Source organism: Lepisosteus oculatus, chromosome 17, assembly GCF_040954835.1.
Source record: "Lepisosteus oculatus isolate fLepOcu1 chromosome 17, fLepOcu1.hap2, whole genome shotgun sequence".
NCBI lineage: Eukaryota > Metazoa > Chordata > Actinopteri > Semionotiformes > Lepisosteidae > Lepisosteus > Lepisosteus oculatus.
In genome coordinates this window covers 14,932,313-14,955,481 of record NC_090712.1, presented here as the reverse complement: position 1 = coordinate 14,955,481, position 23,169 = coordinate 14,932,313, and the positions used below count along the sequence as shown (strand labels likewise).

The window sequence follows — 23,169 nt, the reverse complement described above, 5'->3', positions numbered from 1 at the left end:
AAAATGACGAAAAGAAAAGGTGAGAGTCCAAGATTTATTCTTACAGCCGGGGTGATCCTCTGGCACTACCCTTGATGGTAAGCAGTCCGAGGATCAGAACCCTTCATGTATTCATGACAGAGCACTTGGACTTCCATGTAATGTAACACAGCTGGTCCACAGATTACGATAAATAACAAATGCTCTTCAACACTGTGTAAACCACACAGAGATGTAGAGATGCTACAGTAGGTGTAGTCTTTTCTTCACATACCCACTCAAAGTCAAAGCAGACACAATCAAGGGGCAAGCAATGTTATCTGTTCCGGCAGCTGTGCTATACTGCCTATCAGAACAACTACAAACCTTTTTGAAGAATTTGTAACGTTGTTTCCACCAATTTTACTTGGAAAGGGGCAACTCGAACTTCTCACAGTGTTATTGTTGTCCAGAATAAATCAAAACCCTGAAAGGATATCTGTATTTTTTTGGCAAGCAGCAACGGCCATGTTTGATGGAATAAAATGAGTCTTGGAGAGCACTTAGAAGTTTTTAGAGATGTGAATTGTTTGTTTTAAAATTTTACTTCCTCTTTCCCGAAGGTCATTTCCATCTCTGTTAAAAACAGTGATCCTTTTCCAACTTTGCTTTGTCCCTTTCCCCACATACGGCTGTGATTGATGGAGCTGGGAGAAGAAAAGGAGAGAGGAATTCTGTGGACTCCCTGTAGCCAGCTTCTTGTCTATCCCCTTGACAGTGGTGTGGCCTGCAGAAGGACTTAGTCATCTGGCCTCAGATTGTTTTTCTGCTGTTATACTGAAAACAATGTCTTCCTTTTGATTACATGTTGTATTTCAGAAAATAAGTTGTTTCCAGAGGGTTTTTTTTTAATCTGATTTGATTCTCCTTGACTAGAACAGACGTCTTACACAAACTACGAATTCACTGGGTTAAACTTTCATAATGACCAAATTGGAAGGCATTAATGATTGTTACCAGGATGTTTTTGAGATTAAAGATATTTTATTCTTGGTTCTGGGGGTACTGAAATTCCAGTTATTGTTTTTGACAAAGGATACAGTGCTGTCCTACTGGTTTTTTTATTTTTATTTTACTAGGAAACAGTGAAAACTCCATAGGATATGGTTACTGTAGAAAACCCTTTCAGGCATTGGCTCTGAAACAGCTAACAGGTTCTTAAAATGACAAAGTGGGTATACTGCTCTTTAATTTGTGGCTTTAAATTTGCAGGCCCACTGTGCCAAGATGACGTTTGACTATTAGGAGACCCAGTGGTTAAGAGGTAGAATTAGCCTGAATTTTCAGTAATAAGTATTTAGAATATTTATGTTTTTAATGTTTCTGCATCTTAGTTGTATTGTTCTCTTTTTGTAATTCATACAGTACATTCACTTGTATTATATAAAGAATTGTAGTGTGACTTTGGCAGCAGCTTTTTTCAGCATTCACGCCTTCATTAGTAGTGACAGGATCAATGTCCCTGTTAAATTAGCTTTCTTGAAACTCATTCTCCTGAAAAGAGGTGATAACTGCATAATTATGAAACTTTGTAACAAGGGGTTGTGATGCCCCACTAATGTGTCAGTATTGGAGGCCTTAAAAATGTGGTTAACAGTCTAAAATTGTGCCCACATTGACTGTTGGCAACATTTCCTGCCATATCAGCATGCTACATACCACTTATGGTTTTTCTGTGAACTCTGAAAGAATGATTTTTATTTTTGGCGGCAGTTTTTTTTTTAGACGGTAAAGCCTCTGTTTCACTTCTTCAAACATGCCCGTCATTCTGAAGTGTGTCTTCAAATCTCAGGATGTGTGACGGTGCTTTCCACCACCCCCGGCCTAGAAGTCTTCAAAGTTTCACAGACAAATCAAAACGAAAATGTATGGAGGAGCAGAGGAAGGCAGCAGGACAGTGATTGAGTCACCGATGGCACACTTCAGCAAACAGAGAGCACCTTGTAGCAGAGATCTGCAAACTGGAGGCCAAAAAGAAGGATCATATGCACTGTTCTGTTCATGCGACAAGTGCTGAATGTGATTGTTTTTTATAATATGAAATTAAGTTTTTCTCTTGTAACACAGTTGTTCAGAATTAAAGCAGAGGTTACTTAATGCCTTGCACAATCAGTTCCTTTGCATGACATTTTGTCAGAAACTCATAAACTGTCATAAACGTTTCTTTGGTCATTTGGTAAATTCAGTTACATCAGAACTGTATCTGAATGATTGGGGATTGTTTCAGCTCTGGTTTGCATAGGCCTGAGTGACCTTAAGTATTTTTTTAATTGGGTGGCCAGTACAGTAATGTCTATTTTTAAATTCACCCATTTAGAAATTTTCAGATGGCTACTTTTCTCAGAATCTTTCATCTTTTGACCTGCTGCAGGCTCCACAGAGCCATAAAGGAGAAATATCAATGATGGGAGGGTGACACAAAATTCATCTTCATCACTGCTGAAGTCTTTGTAAGTTTATAAGCACCTGGCAGTGACATATGGAGTATAGTACTCAACCTGCACTCCATTTGAGTTGAGCCAAACAGGAAACCTGTTCACTTAATTCAATCGTTCATCATCCGCTACATCAGCTCTCTGGCTGAAAAAATGTCCTACACTGACAGACTAAAGAATCGCATGTTCTTTTTCTTTAATGAAGAAGACCGTTGAGACCTGATTCGACCATCCCAAGGGTTTTTACAAACTCAACCTAAGGGACTTATTCAGAATCAACAGTGAGCAAAACAATGAGAAAAGGATGAAATCTTAACTGTGGGAAAGTGTGTATAAAACTGAGAAAAGGTGCAGATTCTTTGCACAAAGGGTTGTGTGAGTCTGGAACAAGCTTCTCTCAAGAATTAGCTGGATGAGCGCCTTGGATCAATTAGCTACTAACAATCAAACAAATTAGTTGGCCTCCTGTACTTTGTGACTTAACATGTGATATTTGTTTGATTTACATAATAAGGCAAACATACTGATGGGTTTGGAGATGTAAAGAAAGGTTTAAACCTCCTACGTTGCCAAAAAAATAGTATGAGCTCTGACTCCCAGAGCAGAACATTTTAAAATCACAGCCCACTATGTCTATAATTGGGTTTGACATTTCTCCTCAGAGTTATTACATTATTATTATTTCCAGCATTATACAACACAGTCTGACTCACTTTGGGCCCTAGTTTGTTGGGTTAGCGGCAGGAGGGAGGGGTAGACTCAATCTTCATGTCTTGTTATATTTCTGATTCTTATTACAAATTTAACTGACACCTTTTGCCTGCTCAGCAGTTACTGGACTATTAAACTTACCATAGTAAGCTCTTACCAGAGTGCATTCTGTAATGTAATATAAACAAACTTTAACAATTCTTACAGCCATTAACCTAGCAGACAAAGGCTGGCTTAGAAAGAAATTCGAAGTCAGTGACTTTTGAAATACAGTATATTAACAAAGCATACGTTCTGAAATTTCCTCCAGTACAGTCCAGCGGTTATTATTAATGAACCTGCCAGACTTTGTCTGCTTTCTATCTATGAATTAATAGGAAGTTTTAAAGTCAAGGTTATAGGCCTCGGTAGCCAGTTATGCTTTGACAGCTGCTTTTATCTTATTTGAATGCTTCCTCTTTTGCTGCAATGCAAATGTTGCACATTTTCTTAAAATGGTAAATAGCTGCTAACACAAACTGCTTCAGAAAAAAAAGTGATGCAGTTTTTACAGTGTTGCAGAACAGTGTTAAAATTCCACTGTAGCATCTTCTTACATTGCCTGGGGGTTGTCATTGTTGGGAGTGAAAAACAATTACACCTGCATATCTAACAAGAATGACACCCCCATTTAAAAGGGCGATTAGCACTTCATTTAGAAAAGACGAAAAGAAAGCAGCAAGGCAGAAATAGCATTTAATGTTTGCTCACTAGAAAGGATGTACCAAAAATGTTGCAAAAAGAAACCAAGAATTAAAACATGAAAAATAAAAAAAAGACTTGTGAAAGTCTGAGATCTAGAAGTGGAAATGCCCAGTGTGCATTTAACATTAAACATTTGGCATAACAGAGAATTAGTGTCAGTCTAATATATGTTAGCTACAGTATTTGAAAGACTTATCTGATTAACATCTTTCCGTCTGCTACAGGCCTTATAAAAATGTTCCATGCTCTGTTGCTATAAAGGCACAAACTGTGACATTTTGTAAAGAGATACCCAGACAGGACGCTGATAAATGTAATCTGGTTGCTTTTTTTAATTTAGTTTACCCATAGTGCAATGAGGGAGGCATGCATCTTTGGGCATTGAAAGGTGGTTGAGTAGCATTGAGTGGGTTTGTTGGGCAGAGTGGCAATATGAGCATAAGTCAGGAGTGTTGATACTAAAATTATCGTGCAGAAGTCTGATATCATACATACAAATATTGATGAAATACATCTCAATGGGCAGTTTGCATTACAACACCACTAGCAGATGACTACAGTAACTAAACTGACTATATTATAGCAGTCAATGCGTGCAGTTTGTTTAGGTTTTGTATTAGTGGAAGTAAACTGAAAGGTACAATATCTTAAAAGCTGCTTGTGTACCCTTTACCCAGGTGGGTTTGCCTGTGCTGTGCTTGGCCAGGCCCACCCCTGCAATCGGCTTGGCTGAAAGCAGTACGGGAGACTTCCCTGTGGAGTGCGTGGGCTCACCAGCTAGCGTGTCAGCGAGGCTTAGCGTTCACAGCTTTTATGAGCATGTTTACTCAGTCCGGTTGCGCAAGAGGGGACAGTTGAAGAGAAATACCTGATAATGCTTAACCTGAGAGATTTGGAGTTGTTCGCTGGAAGTCACATTTCATTAATAGTGCCCATGATGTGCTGTTGCCGAACAGTTATTGCACCATTCTCTTGACATCAGTGCCTTCAAATTGGGAGAAGAGTCTCTTGTTAACTAAGTAACCAGAGAATAGCTGATTAGAAAGGGGAAGACTGTAGAGTTGTTAGGAAAGGAATTTTTCAATAACATGGCTATTTCTGTCAGTGGATGTCATTATCTTACACCTCTATGATAAAGTAGTTGCTTTTTCTTGGTGGTATAAAGTAGGCTCTACTATGAGAAGGTCTATCTATTCCTGTTTTCAGAGAGTTGATGCCTCTACAGGTTTTCTAGATGTCTTTGATTTAACGGCTCCCGAAGTGTTGAGAGAATGTGCTAAATTACTCCATTTAAGATGGAACGTAGCAGATTTAGCCCAAAGACCAGAGTGTGAATGAAAACCCACAGACACACTGAACCTCAAGGTCAGCAACACAGAGCCTGCACCAGATCATGGGTGAAATAGCTCAACAAGAGAGCACGTCCTGTTAACTTTTAGTGTTTTCAGTATGAAAAATCCATGTAGACATTTTTTACAATCACTAGGACATCCTGCCTGAGAAAAGAAACAGGAAGGAACAACTTGTCCTATGTAGATTCTTAGATGTTGATCTTCTATGCGTGTGGCAGCTGGAAAAAAAAAACAGAAGCCGCAGATCTTCACATTACAATATTTAAAATATACATTTAGTTAGAAACATGAATTTGTCCATTGTACAACTGCGTCTCCAGTAGCAGAGGTCCAGCAGGAATGTCTCCTCAGACCTTGTAATTCCCTTAACAGTGTGTTTGATTATTTAAACTCCTACACAAAGGATCACAAAGTTCAGCTTCAGCTTTACTCTTGAGCTTCTAAAAAATGTGCTTATAAAAGAGGAAGAAAACAGGTTTTTCAATCAGGGTTGAAATTTCAGCTACGTGAAACCCCTTTGCTGGTTGCCTGCGGAAGTTGCTGTCACAAAGAGTGAGCAGGCACTCTGCATTTATTACACTCCAGCTGTAACCTTGTCACCAAGCCTCTTAATGCTTTTGATGATAATGTGGTTATGGTGATACGTGGCAGAAAAAAAAAGACACCGGTCCCCTGAATTTCTTACTTAGTTCCTTTTATTGTCCCAGATGGGAAATCTTCTATGCTGGCAGGTACAAGACGTAACAATACGAATTAAATTGAACATGAGCCCATTATCAAATAAGAGACATACAGTACATGTATGATGAGAAAGAAAAAAAAGTATTAATAAAGAAAAATATACAATCAGTTGTCCACATTAATATTGCACTTGAATATACAGTAGGTAGTCTTAATCGATTTCTGGTTGGATCAGTGAGTATTGTATATTGGCCTTCTGCACAGTTTGATTGCCCTGTTGTTGCTTATTGTTAATATGGATTCATGTAAAAGTGTCTTGATAAGTTTAGATGCTCACTGTTTCCCAAGTGGTACTTCATACTGTCGCACTCTTGGGTCCTGATTTTGAGTGTTTGATCAGGATGATTGCGTGCCCTGCTTGCATCATGCTGTGAGTCACCCCACACTCAATAAGAGACCATTTCCTCAGCAGAATCGATAGTGGCAAAATCTGGGAGTTCTCTGTAACAGTGTGGTTGGCCCTTGACCTACTTTCCTCTTCACTATAAACCAGCGAAGCTTTTGATCTTTCTGTGGCTTGCATGCTTAAGAAGGAGTAGTGCGTTGCAGAAGAAATGCCTCTTCGCCAGGCAAGCTGTAATTTCCTTCTGAGATACAGTGTCCTTGGGCTTCAGAGGCACCTCAGGCAAATGCAAGAAAGCAAGAAAAAAGGTAGCAAAAAAAGGAGCTCAGTATTAGTCTGTGTCTAGTCTCACATGCTTATTTTTACATTCTGCTCATTGTAATTCCTCTTTAACCCTTTTATGGACATTGACTAAAATGGAAAAATTTACTTTACCACCCATCACAGGTTGCAATGCCAGTACTTGTGGGCAGGCTTTTTTTACCCATCAGGCAAAAAAAAAAACATTTTTCACCGGGAGAGGTTTCAGAGTTTTAATATTGCTCAGGCCACCGTCAGAAAGAAGTTGTACGAAATGTTTTAAAAGTTTTAATGTTTAAAGAATGGAAAATGCCTGTCAAAAAGACCACAGATTACAAGTGCCCCTGATCTCTCACAGAGCCATACTGTAATAACTTCACCGAAACTGTATGTAAAAAACTCCATTCCCATCTAACCTACTGTAGCGGGAACCCAGTATTAAATGAAGAATCCGCTCTTGCACTTAAGAGGTTAAAGGATCAGAGGCAGAGTGAGAGCGAGCTCTGGAAGAACTAGCTTCTGGGCATACGCATGGTAAAAATATTTGGGCAGCAATAGGATGTGTGCAGCTCTGTGCACCCCCAGGCAAAGTCAGTTAAGGAGCAGAGCACTCTTCTTTGGGCTGCCTGTGTGTTAACTTGTAAAATCCAGTATTAACATTTTTAAACCTGCTGCTATCCAGCTGTGTGCAGAGTTAGAATGAGACACCCAGCAAGGTCCTGTGCCACACATCCCCTGTCGTCCCCTATGTAAAATTCAGGCCTACTCCCAGCGCCAGAAAAGTGTCCTAACGTCTGCAAGATTGCTTGGTGACGATACATCTCCCTGCCCACCCACCCCTGCCTTCTTTGTCTTTCAGGCTACACACTCAGTACACACTCGGCTGGTTTGTTTTCATTTGCCTTCCAGCTTGGCAGAGGGCTGTCCAGAAAAAATGCACGCTCTCTCTTCCTCTTTCTGCTGCTTTATTGCTCAAGTCTCAGAATTCACTCAAGCGTTTGCAGACATACGAGATAATTAAACATTTCATGAGCCAATTTAACAACTTTGCTGACTTTTTTTTCTTTCTTTTTTTTTTGTTTTAAAAAAAGCCTTGCTGTACTTTTATGATATGTGTCCCTGCAGGTATGAATCATAGTGGGGGGTGGGCTGAGAAACATGAAGCTCCTGTTGTAAGTGCTATCCAAGACTTCCCAAGAGAGTCATTAAAATACACAGTGCCACTCTCTGTAGTGGTGTCTCTCTCTCATACACACACACAGTGCTGACATGTGGGTGTTGTGGTGATTAAATAACATTCTTTCAGTGCAATATCCTTCTTTCAGAGCCAGGTGCCAGTAATGGCTTTTGAACTCTGGCATGATCCTAGAGAAGTGCTGCCTTAACACCTAGACTTTGCACACATAACACCACACTTTCACACCCATTGTTTCTTCCACAACAACCTGGGAAAGAAACACCACCTGATATTTGAACCTCACATCTTCCACTTCAAAAAGTCTAGAGCTCTAACCACTAATCCGCACAGCTACTGTACCTCAATGTCCATAGGGTTAACAAAAACCTGTTGCATTTTGTGCAGAGGTTATCACATGTTCTGATTATGTGTTGGACTTGCAGCTCTTGCATGATTTAAAATGTAAAAAAAACAAATCTCTTAATTTGATGAACTGTAAAAAAAAAAGTAAAAAAAATCAGTTCTGTGGCGACAGAGATTTAAAATATTCTGGCACACCAGAGGTTAAAGATCTCCGAAGGTTTAGCCACTCCCTGAGTGGGCCACAATTTTTTTTATTTGTATCTCCACCTCCTTCAGCCTCTCTCGGTGGCTTTGTGTGTGTGTGAGTAGCACGCTTGCATGCTGGAGCGAGAGACAGGCAGCAGGGACTAGAAAGTGAGAGAGAGAGGTGTCTCTGAGTTTTTATTTGCGCCAGCACAGAAGTGCTTTGTGGCTGGCCATCTGGACTGGGGAAGGATATCCTTAGAATTCAAAGTATGCCGGCGGCTCAGAGCAGCCAGACTGTGCTGTGAGATAATACCAGATCGTAGTGAGAGAAAGCAAACGCACCAGGCTCCGCTTTTCACTGGACCGACAGTAGCAGCAGCACCAGCGGCAGGAGCACTGTGGGCACGAGAATGGAAGAAAGCCTGTCCAGCTTGACTTCGGCATGCAACTCCTCAGCTCTGCTCAGCAACCACTGCGCTGGTAATTCGCTGCTCTCCATTTCCACTTGGGGCTTTGGGCTGGGGGAATGGTGTGAGGGATGGTACAGTAGGTGGTCTTGTGATTTGGTTGGGATTCTGCCCGGATGTCCGTGTCCACAGCTATACCTGCCATTCCTTTCCCCCTTGGCAGCTGTATACTATAGATCATGAACCAGTCAGGTTGAGCATGTTGTGTCTGTAGATCTGTGAATCAGTGCTGTGGGGTTTAAAGTGGTTCTCCTTCAGAACTGTGCAGATCACTCCCCCCACTGACCCATGTCTGTGAGTGCGAAGTGTTCGTACTGGTCTGCACGTGTGCACGAGAGCGATCTTGTGGGTGCCTGGGGTTTGCAGTGCTCAGAAGCAGCTGGGGGGAAACCCAGGCTTATCTCTTGGCCGGAAAACTCAGAGTTGGGGTCTGATCACTGCTGGCTCTGTCGTTCTGCCTGCCTGTGTGCTGTGGTTGTGTCATGTGGGAATAACGCCATGGTGTGGCGATGCGATCTGGTTTCACCAACCTCAGTAGTAAGCCGCAGAGTGTCTTGGTGACAACTTTGTTAAAATCGGTGAGCAGACGGAGAATCCTTCTCACACGAACACAAGAAAAGTCCCTGCGAGTGACCTGCCCAGTGCACGAGGGTACACCAACATGATAAAACAACACAGCATTTCAGCATTATATATTGCATACATAAAATACATGTGTTCTTTTACATACGGCATAATTTTGGTGTGTATCCTTTATAAGTTAGCTAGCTGTAAAAACATTAAAGCTTTATGAAATTTTCTTTAAACCATATATGGGATACCAGTGATTAGTGTTCTGGTCTCGTAGCTCTAAATAAGCGGGTTGAAATTCCAGGTGGACAATACTGTTGTAAGCCTTGAGAAAGGTTTTTCACCTGCTCCAGTAAAATACCCATTTATAAATGGGTGCAGATATAGGTTGTCTTGGATAAGTTAAATCCCCAAACCAAAGTATTCAGTAATCAGTTATTACTTTTGTAACATATCCAGAATATGTTTTTGAAACTTTCCTGAAAGTTTCTGCTAGCGGAGAACATGTTTTAAATAGTAAAATGCAATGGAAATGAATAGTTGTTGGATTTGTTTTTGCTCATCTCTTGAGGAAGAAGAAAGTTTGGTCTTCATGTGTAAAGTAAAAGCAAACCATGCAGGAAATGCACACAGCGGCTGACCATGCGACATGTAACCATTCCCCAGGATAAGATGCCATCTAATTGAAGAAAACACTTATTTTCTGACTGAATTATTTGACATGACATTTCATATGCTTGTTTTTTATATAGTGTAGAGATGACATTTCCATGCTGGTTGGGTTTTATATGATCTCTTTTAATTTGGCCAACTTATTCTTTTTACTTCCTTACTTGTGGCACAATCTGTAGCTTGATAGTGTCTGCTTGTGGTAGACCTGGTAAATGTATAACTTTATACTGTATACCGAATATATTGTACCACTCCCCCATAAACAAGACAGAATCCTCTTTAAAATATTGTAACTGCACTGCTTAATTACTTCAAACAAGAATCAGAACAGTACAACGTGTGTTACACATTAGAATGCTGTCTGAGAAAACTACCCACGTATCTTTTTCTTTAATGTAAAACAGTTCCCGTCTGCTGTACAGTAAAGTACGGTACGGATGCAAAGGTGTTTTGTAACAAAGCCTGCTCAGAACAAACTGAAAAACTGGTGTATGACCACAGCCCTTGGAATCCACCATAAGCGGTATGGAGTGTTATTTAGGTTCATGAGCACTGGGTATTTTGGCTGATCATCTGTAATGCAGTGCTTTGGGAGCTCCAGTCTGGCACTCTTAAGCATTCTTATTTACTTGGGTGAAATCCCCCCGGCCTTAGGACAAGGTGCATGTCCTCTCTAAGGCCTTGACGGTTTCCATCTGGGTTTCCTCCCAGGCGAGCTCCCAGAGTCTGCATGCCATCAGGGACATCAGACTAATGAGATGGTGACAGCGTGGAGAATCCCAGGACTAGAAGAGTGAAACCACGTCTAATGTGGGTCGTGCTGGACACAATAACAGCCTGTTCCAGCGCAATCCCTCTCGATTAAGGGTTTACTAGAAGTCAGAGTGGAATGTCTCATGAAAAAAAGTCCAGAGCAGACTTCTGTTCAGCTGCCTAACATGTTGTGAGACTGTACTGAAAAAAAAAAAAATTAGAATGGGGAAACTGCCCAGTTCAAGAAGCATGTGAATCTACATAAGGTTATGCGCTTTCATTTGCAGCCAAACAATGTGGGCTATCCCCTTGAGCACATTCTTTCTCTCAAAATGAGGAACAATGTTGAGGTCCTTATTTTTCCTAGTGGAACTAAAAGTTGAATAAGCTGTTTCATGTTGCTGATTAAACATCAGTGTGTTCAAACTATGGAGGACAGAAAATGTAATTTGCATATTGGCCAGACTGGGAACCCTTATATCATGTAGTATGCTTTTCTTTCATTAAGATAGAAAAGCAAATGTACGTGCTTTTCTCCTCATTTATTCTGATTTACTTTAGAACTCTTTCTTTTAAAAGAAAAGTCAGTTGATTTCTACCACATAATGCTAACACTTACTTTATTTTTCTCCCCTCTGGCCTTACAAGTTTTACTTTTATCTTTTTTTTTAAGCAATAATTTTTCTTTTATGGAAGAAAATGAGTCCCTTTGGCGTTTTCTAAAAGTGGATGCCATATATTTAAATCATTTCACTTGTGGTGCTTAAGTCTGGGCAAATGCAATGCAAACTTTTCTTCACTTTTTATATCTCGCAGTATAATCAGCAGTAGGTAAAATCCCCAAACTATATTTGAATTAAAAAACTTCACATGTGACCTGCGTTTCCCTCCTGTAAGTTTGATCTGAAGCAAAGTTTTGTGGATGAATGTTAAGTGCTGTGGATGTTCACGGAGAGCTGCCCCGTGCATAGGAGAACTCAAAGTCAGTTGTCAGTGTGCCAGACCGGGTTTGTGATGCCCAAATTACTGCTGTGTTTAATTCTGCACTGACCCAAGTCAGAGGTAAACAGCTTCAGCTGAAGCCTAACTCAATTAATACCACGTCATCTATCATTATATCCCCAGATCTGTCAGACAGTGTGTATAGCTTGCTTTACAAATACTTGGCTTGGCAGAACAGATTAATGGCTTTAAACAAACATGTTGCTACAAGCATAAAACAATTTAAACTTCTCTTCGCAAGAAGGGAGGAATCCGAGTGTTGTAGCAGGGCTATTTACAAAGGGTTCCTCGGGCTGTCTGCTCTTCCATAGGAATACAGACAATCTGGGAGACTGTCAACGAAGTGCATTCTCTAGAGAACAATGCTTCTGGATATGGGTTGGCTTCATAGCTTGTGCACGTTGCTGAACTTCTCAGAGTATGTGCTAGGCTGGGCGTGGCAGAGAGAAACTGTAAGTAAAGATTTGGTGGTTATGAAGATTGGCAGGACAAGACAAAGGAATAGTTTGTCTCCCCTGCCATGTCTTCTCAGTGGTAGAGAGAATGTCAGCTGATGTGACCTTAAACCCCTATTTTTAGGCACTCTTGAGATTTTCTAGCAAGGATCATCAAAGCCTAGTAAGATGCACTTCCCCTGTTGTGTTTACTGTCCAGTGGCTGGTTTAGAACCAAGATACTCACAAAGTCTTTAATGTTCAGCTGTCTGGACATGATTCTTGAGTACTTGGATTTTGTCCTTTTTTCTGTCTTAAAGTGAGGTGAAGGCATATAAATGCACTTTGCACTCATAGCCTTGCCCTCTCAGGCACTGATGATTAAGAGTCAATTCACTATAACACACGTTCATCAGCCTCTCTGCGCACAGACGGCTCAGGTTAGCCTCACAGTTGAGTCAGCAGAGGGTTAGCCTCTGACGAACATGAAAGGAGTGATTGGAGTGTGTGTGAGGCTGAGTAAAAGTATCTTAATTGCTTACAGACATAAACGCACACATCGAATCCTGTACGACTCTGTAGACAGCACTCTTTATTAAGTCTGGGAGATGTTCTTGTGCCGTTTTGCCCTAGATGCCTACCGTATCTAGTACAGTAACATTCATTATTGAAAACAGAATATTTATATTTAGTTGGCCTTTACTATTTAATGCATTGGAATAGTGAGAGTTCTCTGAGAGTTTTCAGTTTATGCCTTGTAAAATACAGAGTAACCCTGGAGTCTGTGCATATACTGTATATTATGTTCATGCATGTTAATGCAAAGCACTCTGGGCTGCTTGGTGACTGACAGATTAAAAGCAGCAGAAATAGGATCATGATTATAGGGAGCAGAGACAAGGGGATGCATTCCACATAGAGACCTGTCATTGTGTGTGAAGAAAGACAGTGATGAAAGCTCTTGTCAAAGCTTTTCTCTGCTCCATTCAGTGTTAGAGACCTGAAAATATCAGTATGAAGTGGAAGATGCTGATAATGTAATTGAAAATCTTGATTTAGGGTGTTGTATGCACCGAATTTTGTAATGGTATGATGTATACACTGTGTGTACTGAATTTATTTTATTTTATTTGAGATCTGATTTAATTGGTACTCTTTCAGTTCTGGCTTTTTTATTTTAGCTTGGGTAGACTCTTAAGCCATTTCCAAAGAAATAGGTATAATCACAAAGCAAACATACCTGGGAGTTTCTCTCTGAGCAACTGTCTGTTTGCTGAGTGAACTCAGCTCATGCTCTTTGAAATATGATGTATAATCTATTACAAATCTGATTAAGCACCAATGGTCAAAGTTATTTTTTTTATGTGGCAGTGAAATAAGAAATGAATATGTAATATTAATATACTAATAATAATACAATATATTATAATAATAAACATATTCCTATATTTTATTAATTCTACATGAAGATCATACATCTCAACAGAGCACAGAACTCAAAACAACAATGATTTGTACAACGGTTCCTTTCTGTATAGAAAACAATGGCAGCAAGAAATTAGCACAGTTAATAATTATTTATTCTCAATTTTGCCTGACAAGATGGCGTTCCATAGTTTCCTGTCTAACTTGGACCGGTTTCAAATGTCAGTAAATGAATAATTTACTGACACAATAACTGTGCATTGTCCTCAATGTGTTTATTGGATGCCTGACTTTAGACTAACAATGTGTTGTTTGCCTTGGAACAGTAGGCAGCTGATTGTTTAAAAGTAAAACATCCTGCCAATTAATTCTGTGGTCTTAAAAATTGATAGAAAAATGTCACCTCCCTGTAAACATATACCCCCAGATAAATCAGATATGCATAAAAGTTAATGTTGTTTTTCTCTTTTTGGCAATGCATCTTTTAGCAGATAATTACTGTCTAGGTCCTTGTTGGGTTCCTGAGACAGTAAGAAATCAAAGAGAATTAATAAGCAGCACAGAGGCTATGTTTCAGTGCCGTGCAGGCAAACGTTGGAGACGATTTTCACAAATTTACTTTTATTGGTGCTGTTGATGCTTTTAAAGTGTATAGATTGCTAAATGGAACTTTCTGTTCAGGCTGTGCTTGCACCACAGAGGGTGGAATTATTGTATTGCTTGTCTGCCAACTAGTATGCCATGTTTAGTGCAGGGAATTTGCTGAGGTATGACACTGGTGACTAGAACTGTAGAATCCACCGATTGTTTCAAAAGTATATTAAAGTCATTTTTGGTATTTTGAATGATGCAGCACTTAGTTGGTGGGAGATGGGACTGTAGGAAGCACAGAACCGGACAAAATCATTAACAATGAGAAAGACAGAAGTGTAAAACTTTGTTGCTAGTTCCTTTCTGCAGAGCTTGTCTTTGGAAAGAATGAAAGCTGAAACTATCTGGAATTAATATAGCTGTTGGGTTTGAGATAGAAACCCGTCATCTCTGGGGCTGTGGTAAACCACGCCAGGCCAGGCAGGGAGCACCAGAGGTCAGTGAGTTCATGCTGGTGGGGCTGACCCAGGGGACCTGGTCTGTCAGTGAGTCACTGTACTGCATTGCTCCAGCCTGTTCACAGACAAACCTCAGGGGCAAGGAAGAGAAGGAAGAGGCATTTCTACTTTGAAGTACAGCTTTTTCATTTCATGATCCAGCGTAACGAATGGTAGTTAATGCATGTGCCGGAAGACCAGTTTGGAGCTCATGATTATTCTTGGAGCTGGATGAGCGTGTTTTTTTTTATTGAGCTACTTCATCTCAGGGATCTCATGGGGCTCCAAGACAGAGCTATTTCAAATGTGCTTATCTCACTGGAGAAATTCCAGTCCTTTTGATTGGAACCCCTGCACCCACTTCCTTCTCTTCACTTTTACAATCTGTGGTAAATGAAAGTCTTGTAATTATCTCTGCCACGCAGAAATTACTATGTGGTGTGTTTTGAAAGCATTAACAAGTGAATAATCATATGTATAATTGATGGTTAAAATCTGCAAAGGAACTTGAAAGTGACTTAACTTATAAAAAGACTTGCAGTGTTATATATAATGTACACAATACATAGATAATCTCTATATTGTAGATTAAAATCTAAACTATGTTATTAGCCACCTGTGACTGGGGCTCCTGTGGTTGGGTGCGCTTGAGTTGGTTTGCTCACTCCTTTGAGCAAGTTTTGCTCAGCTTGCTGTATTAACAAAAGCCCCTCAGATTTGCCAGGAGCCTGTGAGATAGTAGTGATGTCAGTGAGAGACTGAACGTTCACCCAGCCAGTGCTAACTCTCCTGTAATGTGCTGGGGCATTGGCTGTATGTCCAATGACAAGCAGCTCAACAGTGGACACCAGATCAGAATCTCAAAGGTCGAATGTCTGTCATCCTGTGATGGGTCAGAATTTGCCCAGGCACCTCAAGTTGATTGGTTAATTTTGATTACAGAAGGTAAATGAAAATAAAAAAAAAGAAGTTGGAAAAAATTCTCACTTCTGTATAAAATAAGATGTTGAACTCTTATTTACAGTATACAGGATGGAGGGCACGAGAGCTCCAAGAATAACCAGGCTGTGTGTCAAAGTAACACTTGCCCAGGACCTCTGATCTGCAGTGCAACGCAATTAGATCCATGCTGGCATGGAGAGGTTTGCGCTGCTGTTAGAAACAAACATTGACGCCCGGTTATAAGAATCGATCTGTGCTGAGAAACAATGAAAGAATTATGTAGACCTCTCTAAGAAATCAGGAACAAATATCACACACATTTAATGTTTGCAAACAGCATTTACGTGATAATATGGGTCTTAATTTACCACAACCTCTCCAGGATGGTCATTAGCTCTATAGTGTGTGACAAGAAAGTGGGAACTCTGTGAACACTTTAGTAAAAACATTTTAAATTAAAATAGTTTGGAGTGTTGTTAGCCGACCTGACCTTCAGTAAGTATTCACTAGAATACACTATAACGTGAAAGAGTGAAAATAACCCTTTATCTAAAGAGAAATTCTCAGTCACACCCAACATTCTACTGTAATCTTCAAGATCTGATAAAGAATTTGGACAAAAATAGTGAAAAATATGGTCCCTGTGAAATTGAGTATATGCCTTCTTGTTTCGCCTAAGGATTTTGAGTAATTGAGAATACATTAATTTGGAGTTTAGAAGCAGATGTACAGTACCAGCAGTGACCTAGTCCTGCACTGATAACTGCAATTTATTGGCTGGTTCCTGTTTAATGGTTTCCTGGTGAAGCTGACCAACTGAATTTACGGCCCTCTTATAAATGCTCTGTTATTGACTCTTTTCCTTTGCTTCCTGTCTGCTCTTTTACTTTGCAGAGCAGATGAAAATGACATTTTTACTAACTTCCTTATTACTCTAATGGATATCAATTCTTTCATTAATGAACCCATGCTGACTCCAGTCAGTCTGTCTCTCTAAGCATGCTATATCTGCAGATTAGTGGGAATGGATGTAATGCCGGACCGCTAAACAAATGAGACAGAACAGTACCTTACTCTTCCCTGGCAGTCTTCATCTTTGTAAAAATGCTTGAGTGCTTACAGGGTTGCACATGTTTGAAAAGAAGGAAGAGACTTGCAAAGTATATGACGTTGCTGTAGGCCTGCCATGCGTTTAGTTAAGACTGATTTCTCTGCATTTAATACCCTTTAATGCAGTAGCAATGTGCAAGGAAAAGGCACAGCTTAAATGCAAATATTATAATTTATTTGTTTAGGAATTTTACCTTTTTACTATGCTAGCTTTGTAATGGTTCCTGTTTAAGGTATCAGTATGTTTATATGTGACATTCTTTATAGTCACCCCATCTGGTCAGAAGCTGTGCATGAATTGTGATTCTGCTGTTCCAGCTGTAATTATGTATTGTTGCTTTTATAGCAAATGTACACAATTCAATTCACTTTACTCTTTTGTCGAGAAGCCTTTCAGCTATAGACGTCCCTAGGATCAGAATAGAGTACAATTACAAGCCAGGTTTCGTTCTCATGTGCTTGCCAGCTCTCATTCTTTATTATATTAAAAAGTTTCTTTGAAGAGCAGTTATTGAATAGTCAGGGAGATTATGAAACACATCAGAGACTGTTTTCTAACCCCCATTTGCCTTTTTTTTAGTTTAAGATGTGATTAAGAAGCGCTGCCCTAGTTTTAGTACAGAATGCCTTTTGGATCTTAGAAAAGCTAGGGTTTATAAAAGTTAACATTCCCAACCTTTCACAGGGTGGGATGTACTGTAACACTTAAAGTGCAGAGAAGAGGGACATTGATAGTGACAAGTGGTATTTTTTTTTTAGTTCAGCAGTGCCTTCCCTATCCTGCCTCGTATTTTCTCCTAACAATGACTGCCCTCACAATGCGAAAACTCTGCAGCTGAATTAGCGGAAGGAGGTGAAAGCCGGTGGAATGTGGAAGGCCATTGAGAAATGTGACAAGTCAAAGTGCTTCCCTGCCTCTCAGCCTGCGAGTGTGTTGGCTGAGAGTTTACAAAAGGGCTGGTGTTAAAAAGCTCCAGCTCCAGGTTCAGAGCCAGAGCAGGGGCAGGGGTGGGGGGAGGACAGGTTGTGTTACAAACCAGATTTGAAACAGTATTCTCATTACTTTGCAGCTGCTGCTGTCCTCTGCTGAACATACGCTGCTAAAAAGGTGATTCTCATATTTACATATTTGAAATGCTCTGCACTCCATTTGCTGTGTAGTATATGCAATCCCTTGCTGGTTCAATGGTCACGAAAAACGTTTGGCGTGTATATATACCCAGTTGCAGCCCATACATCTTGATTCTCCTACAAAGGCAAAACTCCTTAGAGATTATATTGTTGGAATTTGTTTTGAGATTTTTTTTCCCCTTGCATGTGTTTGGCATTCCTCTTTCGCTTTCTCACCCAATTGAGTCCTGATGGAACTTAGTTTGCCCTGCGGCGGGATCCCTGGAGTTTAATGGGACATCAGAACATTGAAACTTCCAGCAGTAGTGGCAGATTTCCAGACAATCCCCATGGGCTAAAACACACTGGAAACATTAGGCTGCTCTCTGACTGGCAAAATGTTTCTCCACTGCTGAACATCTTTCGTAGCTACTAGTTGCCAGGTAGTTTCTATATTGTTAGGGAAGCTTGATGGCTTATTTGAGAAGTTGAAAGAAAGACTTACATTTCCAGGGACTGAACCTGCAATATGTTTGTCCATATCTCACAAGTGTATTTGAATTCCGGCCTCAAACATCTTGGTTTAATCCTTACCAAAACAAGAAAGTGTTTATAATGTGTCTCAAAGGCTTCTGTGAAAGGTTGTTGTACTTCACAATTCCATTGAAAACCTGCCTGTATGTTTCCACTTCCATTGTACGATTATCATTGATAATCTTTTTGATGAAAAGTCTCACTTGCAGATAGATATATCAAAATGTCCTGCTGTCTTCAGCTGTGTTATAGTGGTATTTGGTATAACTGTGATGTTTCTTGTATAATATTGCCTTATGCATTGTTTAGACTACATGTGTAAGCTGCCTATAGCTTTCTTCCTTGATTGCAGTCAGGTGGTGAAAGCAGTACAATATTATCCTTAATTGTTTTTCTCTGATCTAAACATTTTGTCAGACTGGTCATGTGTTAGTACCAGAATGTGTTCAATTGTTCTTTTGTTATACTTAACTCTGCTGTCTTAGATTCAAGAACAATTTTAAAGTTTGTCACATGCAGGATGAAGCTTTTTGATGTTTGAAGGTGCTTACAGCACTCAGTAGGCAACACTAGCTCACCCTTTTCTAGATAAATGTCATGTGTAACATACTGTAATAGATAGTTTTAAAGTCTATGTGTGGACACAGTACTCAGTATGTACATTATAAATTCCATTCAATATGATAAACATTGGGAGACATTAACTTGGATACCGAATGGATTGCCTCTTTTCCTTTTGTGTGACTGCTTTTGTTCAGCTGTGGTATTGTATTTAAAACCTGAATTTTGTATACTTGATAAACAAGTCCTGCTTCTGATACTGGGCACTGCCCTCTGGCATAAGAGGTGTGGTGAAGTCTGTCTTTCTATCTCTCGTTTGCAAGGTGACCTTGGTTTACTGACAGAGAAGGAAATGGGAGATCACTGTTTAAACAAATGAAAGGCACTTCAAATCTCTTTTGCTTATAGAACAGTCTGCTTTGTTTGCTGTGGGTGTGTCATGCCCTTTAGTGAGTGTAGTTTAAATTTTAAACCAGATGAAAAGTATGTGTGTACAGTAGTCTACCATTTTTGCTTCCTTTCATAAAGTTTCAATGCTCCTATTGTTATTGAAATTGTTTATGCTTTGAGAAGACATTATATATTTCAAATGTGATATAGATATTCTTTGGATATAACTAGAGCTACCTCATCTTAAGTAAATTTCAAACTATCCTGTTGATTATAATTTAATTGCAGTTTTAATAACTTTAGTAATTAAATTGAACTAAGAATTTAAGCAAATGTTTCTAAAGACATTTATATCCAGGTACTGTTTTTTTATTGCAATGGATTGGTTTAATTTCAGGTGGAAGAAACTTTAGAGCATAAGGTCAATAATAGTTATGTTTTAAATTTGTTTAGGTAGGATTCAAAAGTGCTTGAAGGCCTGTCTCTGTGCCCACTAATACAAATACCTTGTAAATGAGTTATTCAGTAGTGATGAATCTGTGCTTAGACAGAATTATTTTTTTCTATTTGTTATCGAGATCCCTTGACGTTATCAGAGATACTATTTGTCCTAAGAGGATAATCAGTACAGTGCATCTCTTATGTGTATTTGCAGATTTTTTCAACACATTTTAAAGAATGGTTCAGTGAGAAACAAACTAAAGGTTTTGCAGACAAGTGGGTTGGAATTTGATAACATCTACCTGTATGCTGATGCACATTAAGCAAAGCAGACAATTTTTCAAACCGTCCCTTAGGCACAGAGCTGTCAGAGAAGAAACGCAATTACATGCTGTTACAGACAGCATGTGATTCCCACTCTTTGGTATATAGAGCTCAGTTTTCACAGTTGATGTATTGCAGTGGTGGAGTGTTAAACGTGGAGAAGGCAGAGAATGTTGCCAAACTGAAATGAACTTTCATTAATTCAAAAGAAGTAGTACTCTAAAACACTGGTTATCAGCCCTGGCCCTAGAGTACCCATATTTCTTATGATGGTTTTCGTCCCAACTGAGCTCCTAGTTACAGATGCTGATTGGATCATTTAAAATGAATTACTTGCTGAACTGGCCTTTTTTTCTGCACTTAGTCATTGGTTTCAAAAGTACGCTTCTGTGTGTGTGCTCTTGCCAAGAATGTAGGAAATGGTACTCTGTTCATTCTCTCCTTAACTTGATTATTAAATTGTAGTTCCCTTGTAGCAGTCTAAGTAGCTCTTAATGGGTGCTGTGCTGTCCAGACAGGTGGAAAGGAGACTGTATCACACACTTCCAAAGCATTCTCTGTTCTCCATCTGCCCAGTTGTTTAAATTTCAGAGCCCTAAATAAAGGGAGTTCAGCAACCCAAAGATTGGCTCAGGACTGATGCCAAATCCTAACCCCATCGAACATTTTAAGAGCTGTTTAAAAAATATACAAGCCAATCAAACAACTAGTTCAGTTAAGAGGATAAATTAACCAACTGGAACAAAAAGCAGAACTCCTCCAGAAACCGGCCTGAGAATTGCAGCTGTAAATGAGCAAAATAAGAAACAGAGTTACAGTCAGTACAACCCTTCCTGAGATTCTGTTTCTTACTTGGTAACAACAGCAGGGGTTCACTAATTCCTGGCCTCATTAGAAAGCATTCTAACGGTGTGGCTCGCCTATTCCATTATAAACACATCTAGGATATTCATAAAAAGTATATCAGGTTGTTTTTGTGTTTTCCTTATTCCTCAGTTTATCCTGCTTATGAGAAAGGATATTGGCAGGGAACACACAGGAAGCTAAGGAGTGTTTCACTTCAGTCCCTAATACAGCCTGTTAAAATGATTTAAAACATACTGAACAACAAGCTGCAGGGGAAAAGAGTGAAATGAGATCCTGAAATTTTTTCTCTTTCGCTCTCTCTGCAATACTGAAGAGTCTGTCTCACCCTACTCCCTCTTCCTCCTTGTATCCCCATTTTCATTGCTCCCCATCTCTTCTTGTGCTGGGTGTCTGGCCACAATTGAACCCAGGGCCCCAGCACTGCTAGGCACAGAGCCACCATTCTGCCTTATAATGTAAATGCAGAATGTAATTGTAAAAATCAGTGGATAACTGTCTCTGCATTTCCAGAAAGCTGTATTTTCTGAGGTGAAACATATTCCTTCATAGAGCTCTACCATTAACAAGCATAAAACTCAAGACCCTCTGCTCTAATTGAAAACTAAGGTCCCCAACCACTTCAACAAGTACATTATTTTGCATTCATCTAGCAATCAGAATGTAAACCACAGTTTCACTTGGCAAGATTCAGAAATCAAGCTATTAGTCACAGTATTGCTGAGTGATATTTTTTGTATTCTTGCTTTGCTATGGCAGTGACATTTGTGCAAAAGTAGTGACTCTCTACTCGAACAATTTTCTGAAAGAACGGAATTTTCTCTCAAGACTCCTGAAGTGTTCTGTTTTCGCTGTTAAACCCAAATTGAGGTCAAATTTCCATAGCACCCACACTGAACTGTGCTGTAATTCAAATTAGCTCTCTCTATCTTGTCACGTTTGACAGCAGGCAGTTAATGGCCCTTTTTAAAATCTAACTGCGGTAATTTACCACAGCAATTTTTCTGGTTTCCAACACTTATTCCACCATTATGCTCTGCTTTTTCCCAAAAATTAATATATAGTGAAAGTGTGTGGCTTTTCATTTAGAGAAGAAAAACATTCACATTTTTACCTTCTGTGCGCAGGTTATTCCTTAAAATAATTTTAAAATCATTTTGATTTAATTCATTGCTTTCGGAAAGCTGAGGTTACAATAAGGAAATTGTTCACTGGACATAATGTCCTTAGTTTGACTTGTAATACTTTCTGTTATTACCGTATTCCGTTTGTTCTGTAAGAAGAACAGTTGCTTAACAATGTACAGTAGTTCAGGTGGGGAGCTGCGTCAGCATGCAAAGGCTGCAAAGGAACAAATAATAGGTTTATTCAATGCTGAAAAGAGAAGAAAGAAAACACAACGTTTCAGCTGTGGAGCCTTATTCGGGTGTGACACTTTTTCACTCTTTTCAGCATGGAATAAACCTATAACTTGTTCCGTTGCTTAACTCTGTTGGTGAACTTGATGCTCTGAACAGTTATATAAACGTTTGGCCATACAGTAAGTACATTAGTGTGATGTTTGGCTTGTCTCTTAAATGACAGCATTACTCTTTTCACAGCTAAGTAACATGATTGGTAAACCAAAACTTTTTTCTCTTTAACCTCTCTCTAATACAAATAAAAGAAAACACACAAACTTCCACAACATGACAATTTTCTCTTTTATGCAAACTAAACAGTTCTATACACATATAATACCAGTGTGGCTCTGTTACCGATTTAAAAAAAAAATATTTTAATTTTTTTTAAGTTAAAAAGGTGTGGTGTGCACACAGAAAGGAAATTTGCCTTTGAAATCTATTTCTTTGTTGGCCTGTGGATTCTTTCACGTGGTGGTTTTCAGTATGGTTAGAACCATTTTCAAGTGCCTCACGGATTGTACACTGACTCAGTGTTTGTGTAATTAGGAAAGGTCAAAGAGTGCTTAATGATGCATTACTATTTCTCACCAGTGTACTCTAGAGCTGTGGCCACACAAACAGTAACTAAAAGTGAAGATGGGGCTCTGTGGTGGCCCACTAAAATGTACACGGGCCATCTCCTTAATATTTTCCAGTGCCAGACATGCCC

The 23,169-nt window shown here is 39.5% G+C and overlaps 1 protein-coding gene across 4 annotated transcripts in view; it reads left to right on the top strand.

Moving 5' to 3' along the window:
- LOC102692035 (EMAP like 4) overlaps nucleotides 1-23,169 on the top strand; it is a 106,147-nt gene that overhangs the window by 30,780 nt on the left and 52,198 nt on the right. For 3 of the 4 annotated variants that reach the window (XM_015362833.2, XM_015362831.2, XM_015362830.2), the window contains exon 1: nucleotides 8,480-8,850. The exons of the other annotated variant lie outside the window; for it this stretch is intronic. In XM_015362833.2, the coding sequence (XP_015218319.1) occupies nucleotides 8,781-8,850 (70 nt within the window). In that variant the 5' untranslated portion in view covers nucleotides 8,480-8,780. Of the gene's footprint in view, nucleotides 1-8,479; nucleotides 8,851-23,169 lie in introns of those variants that run through there. 4 annotated transcript variants of the gene reach the window in all.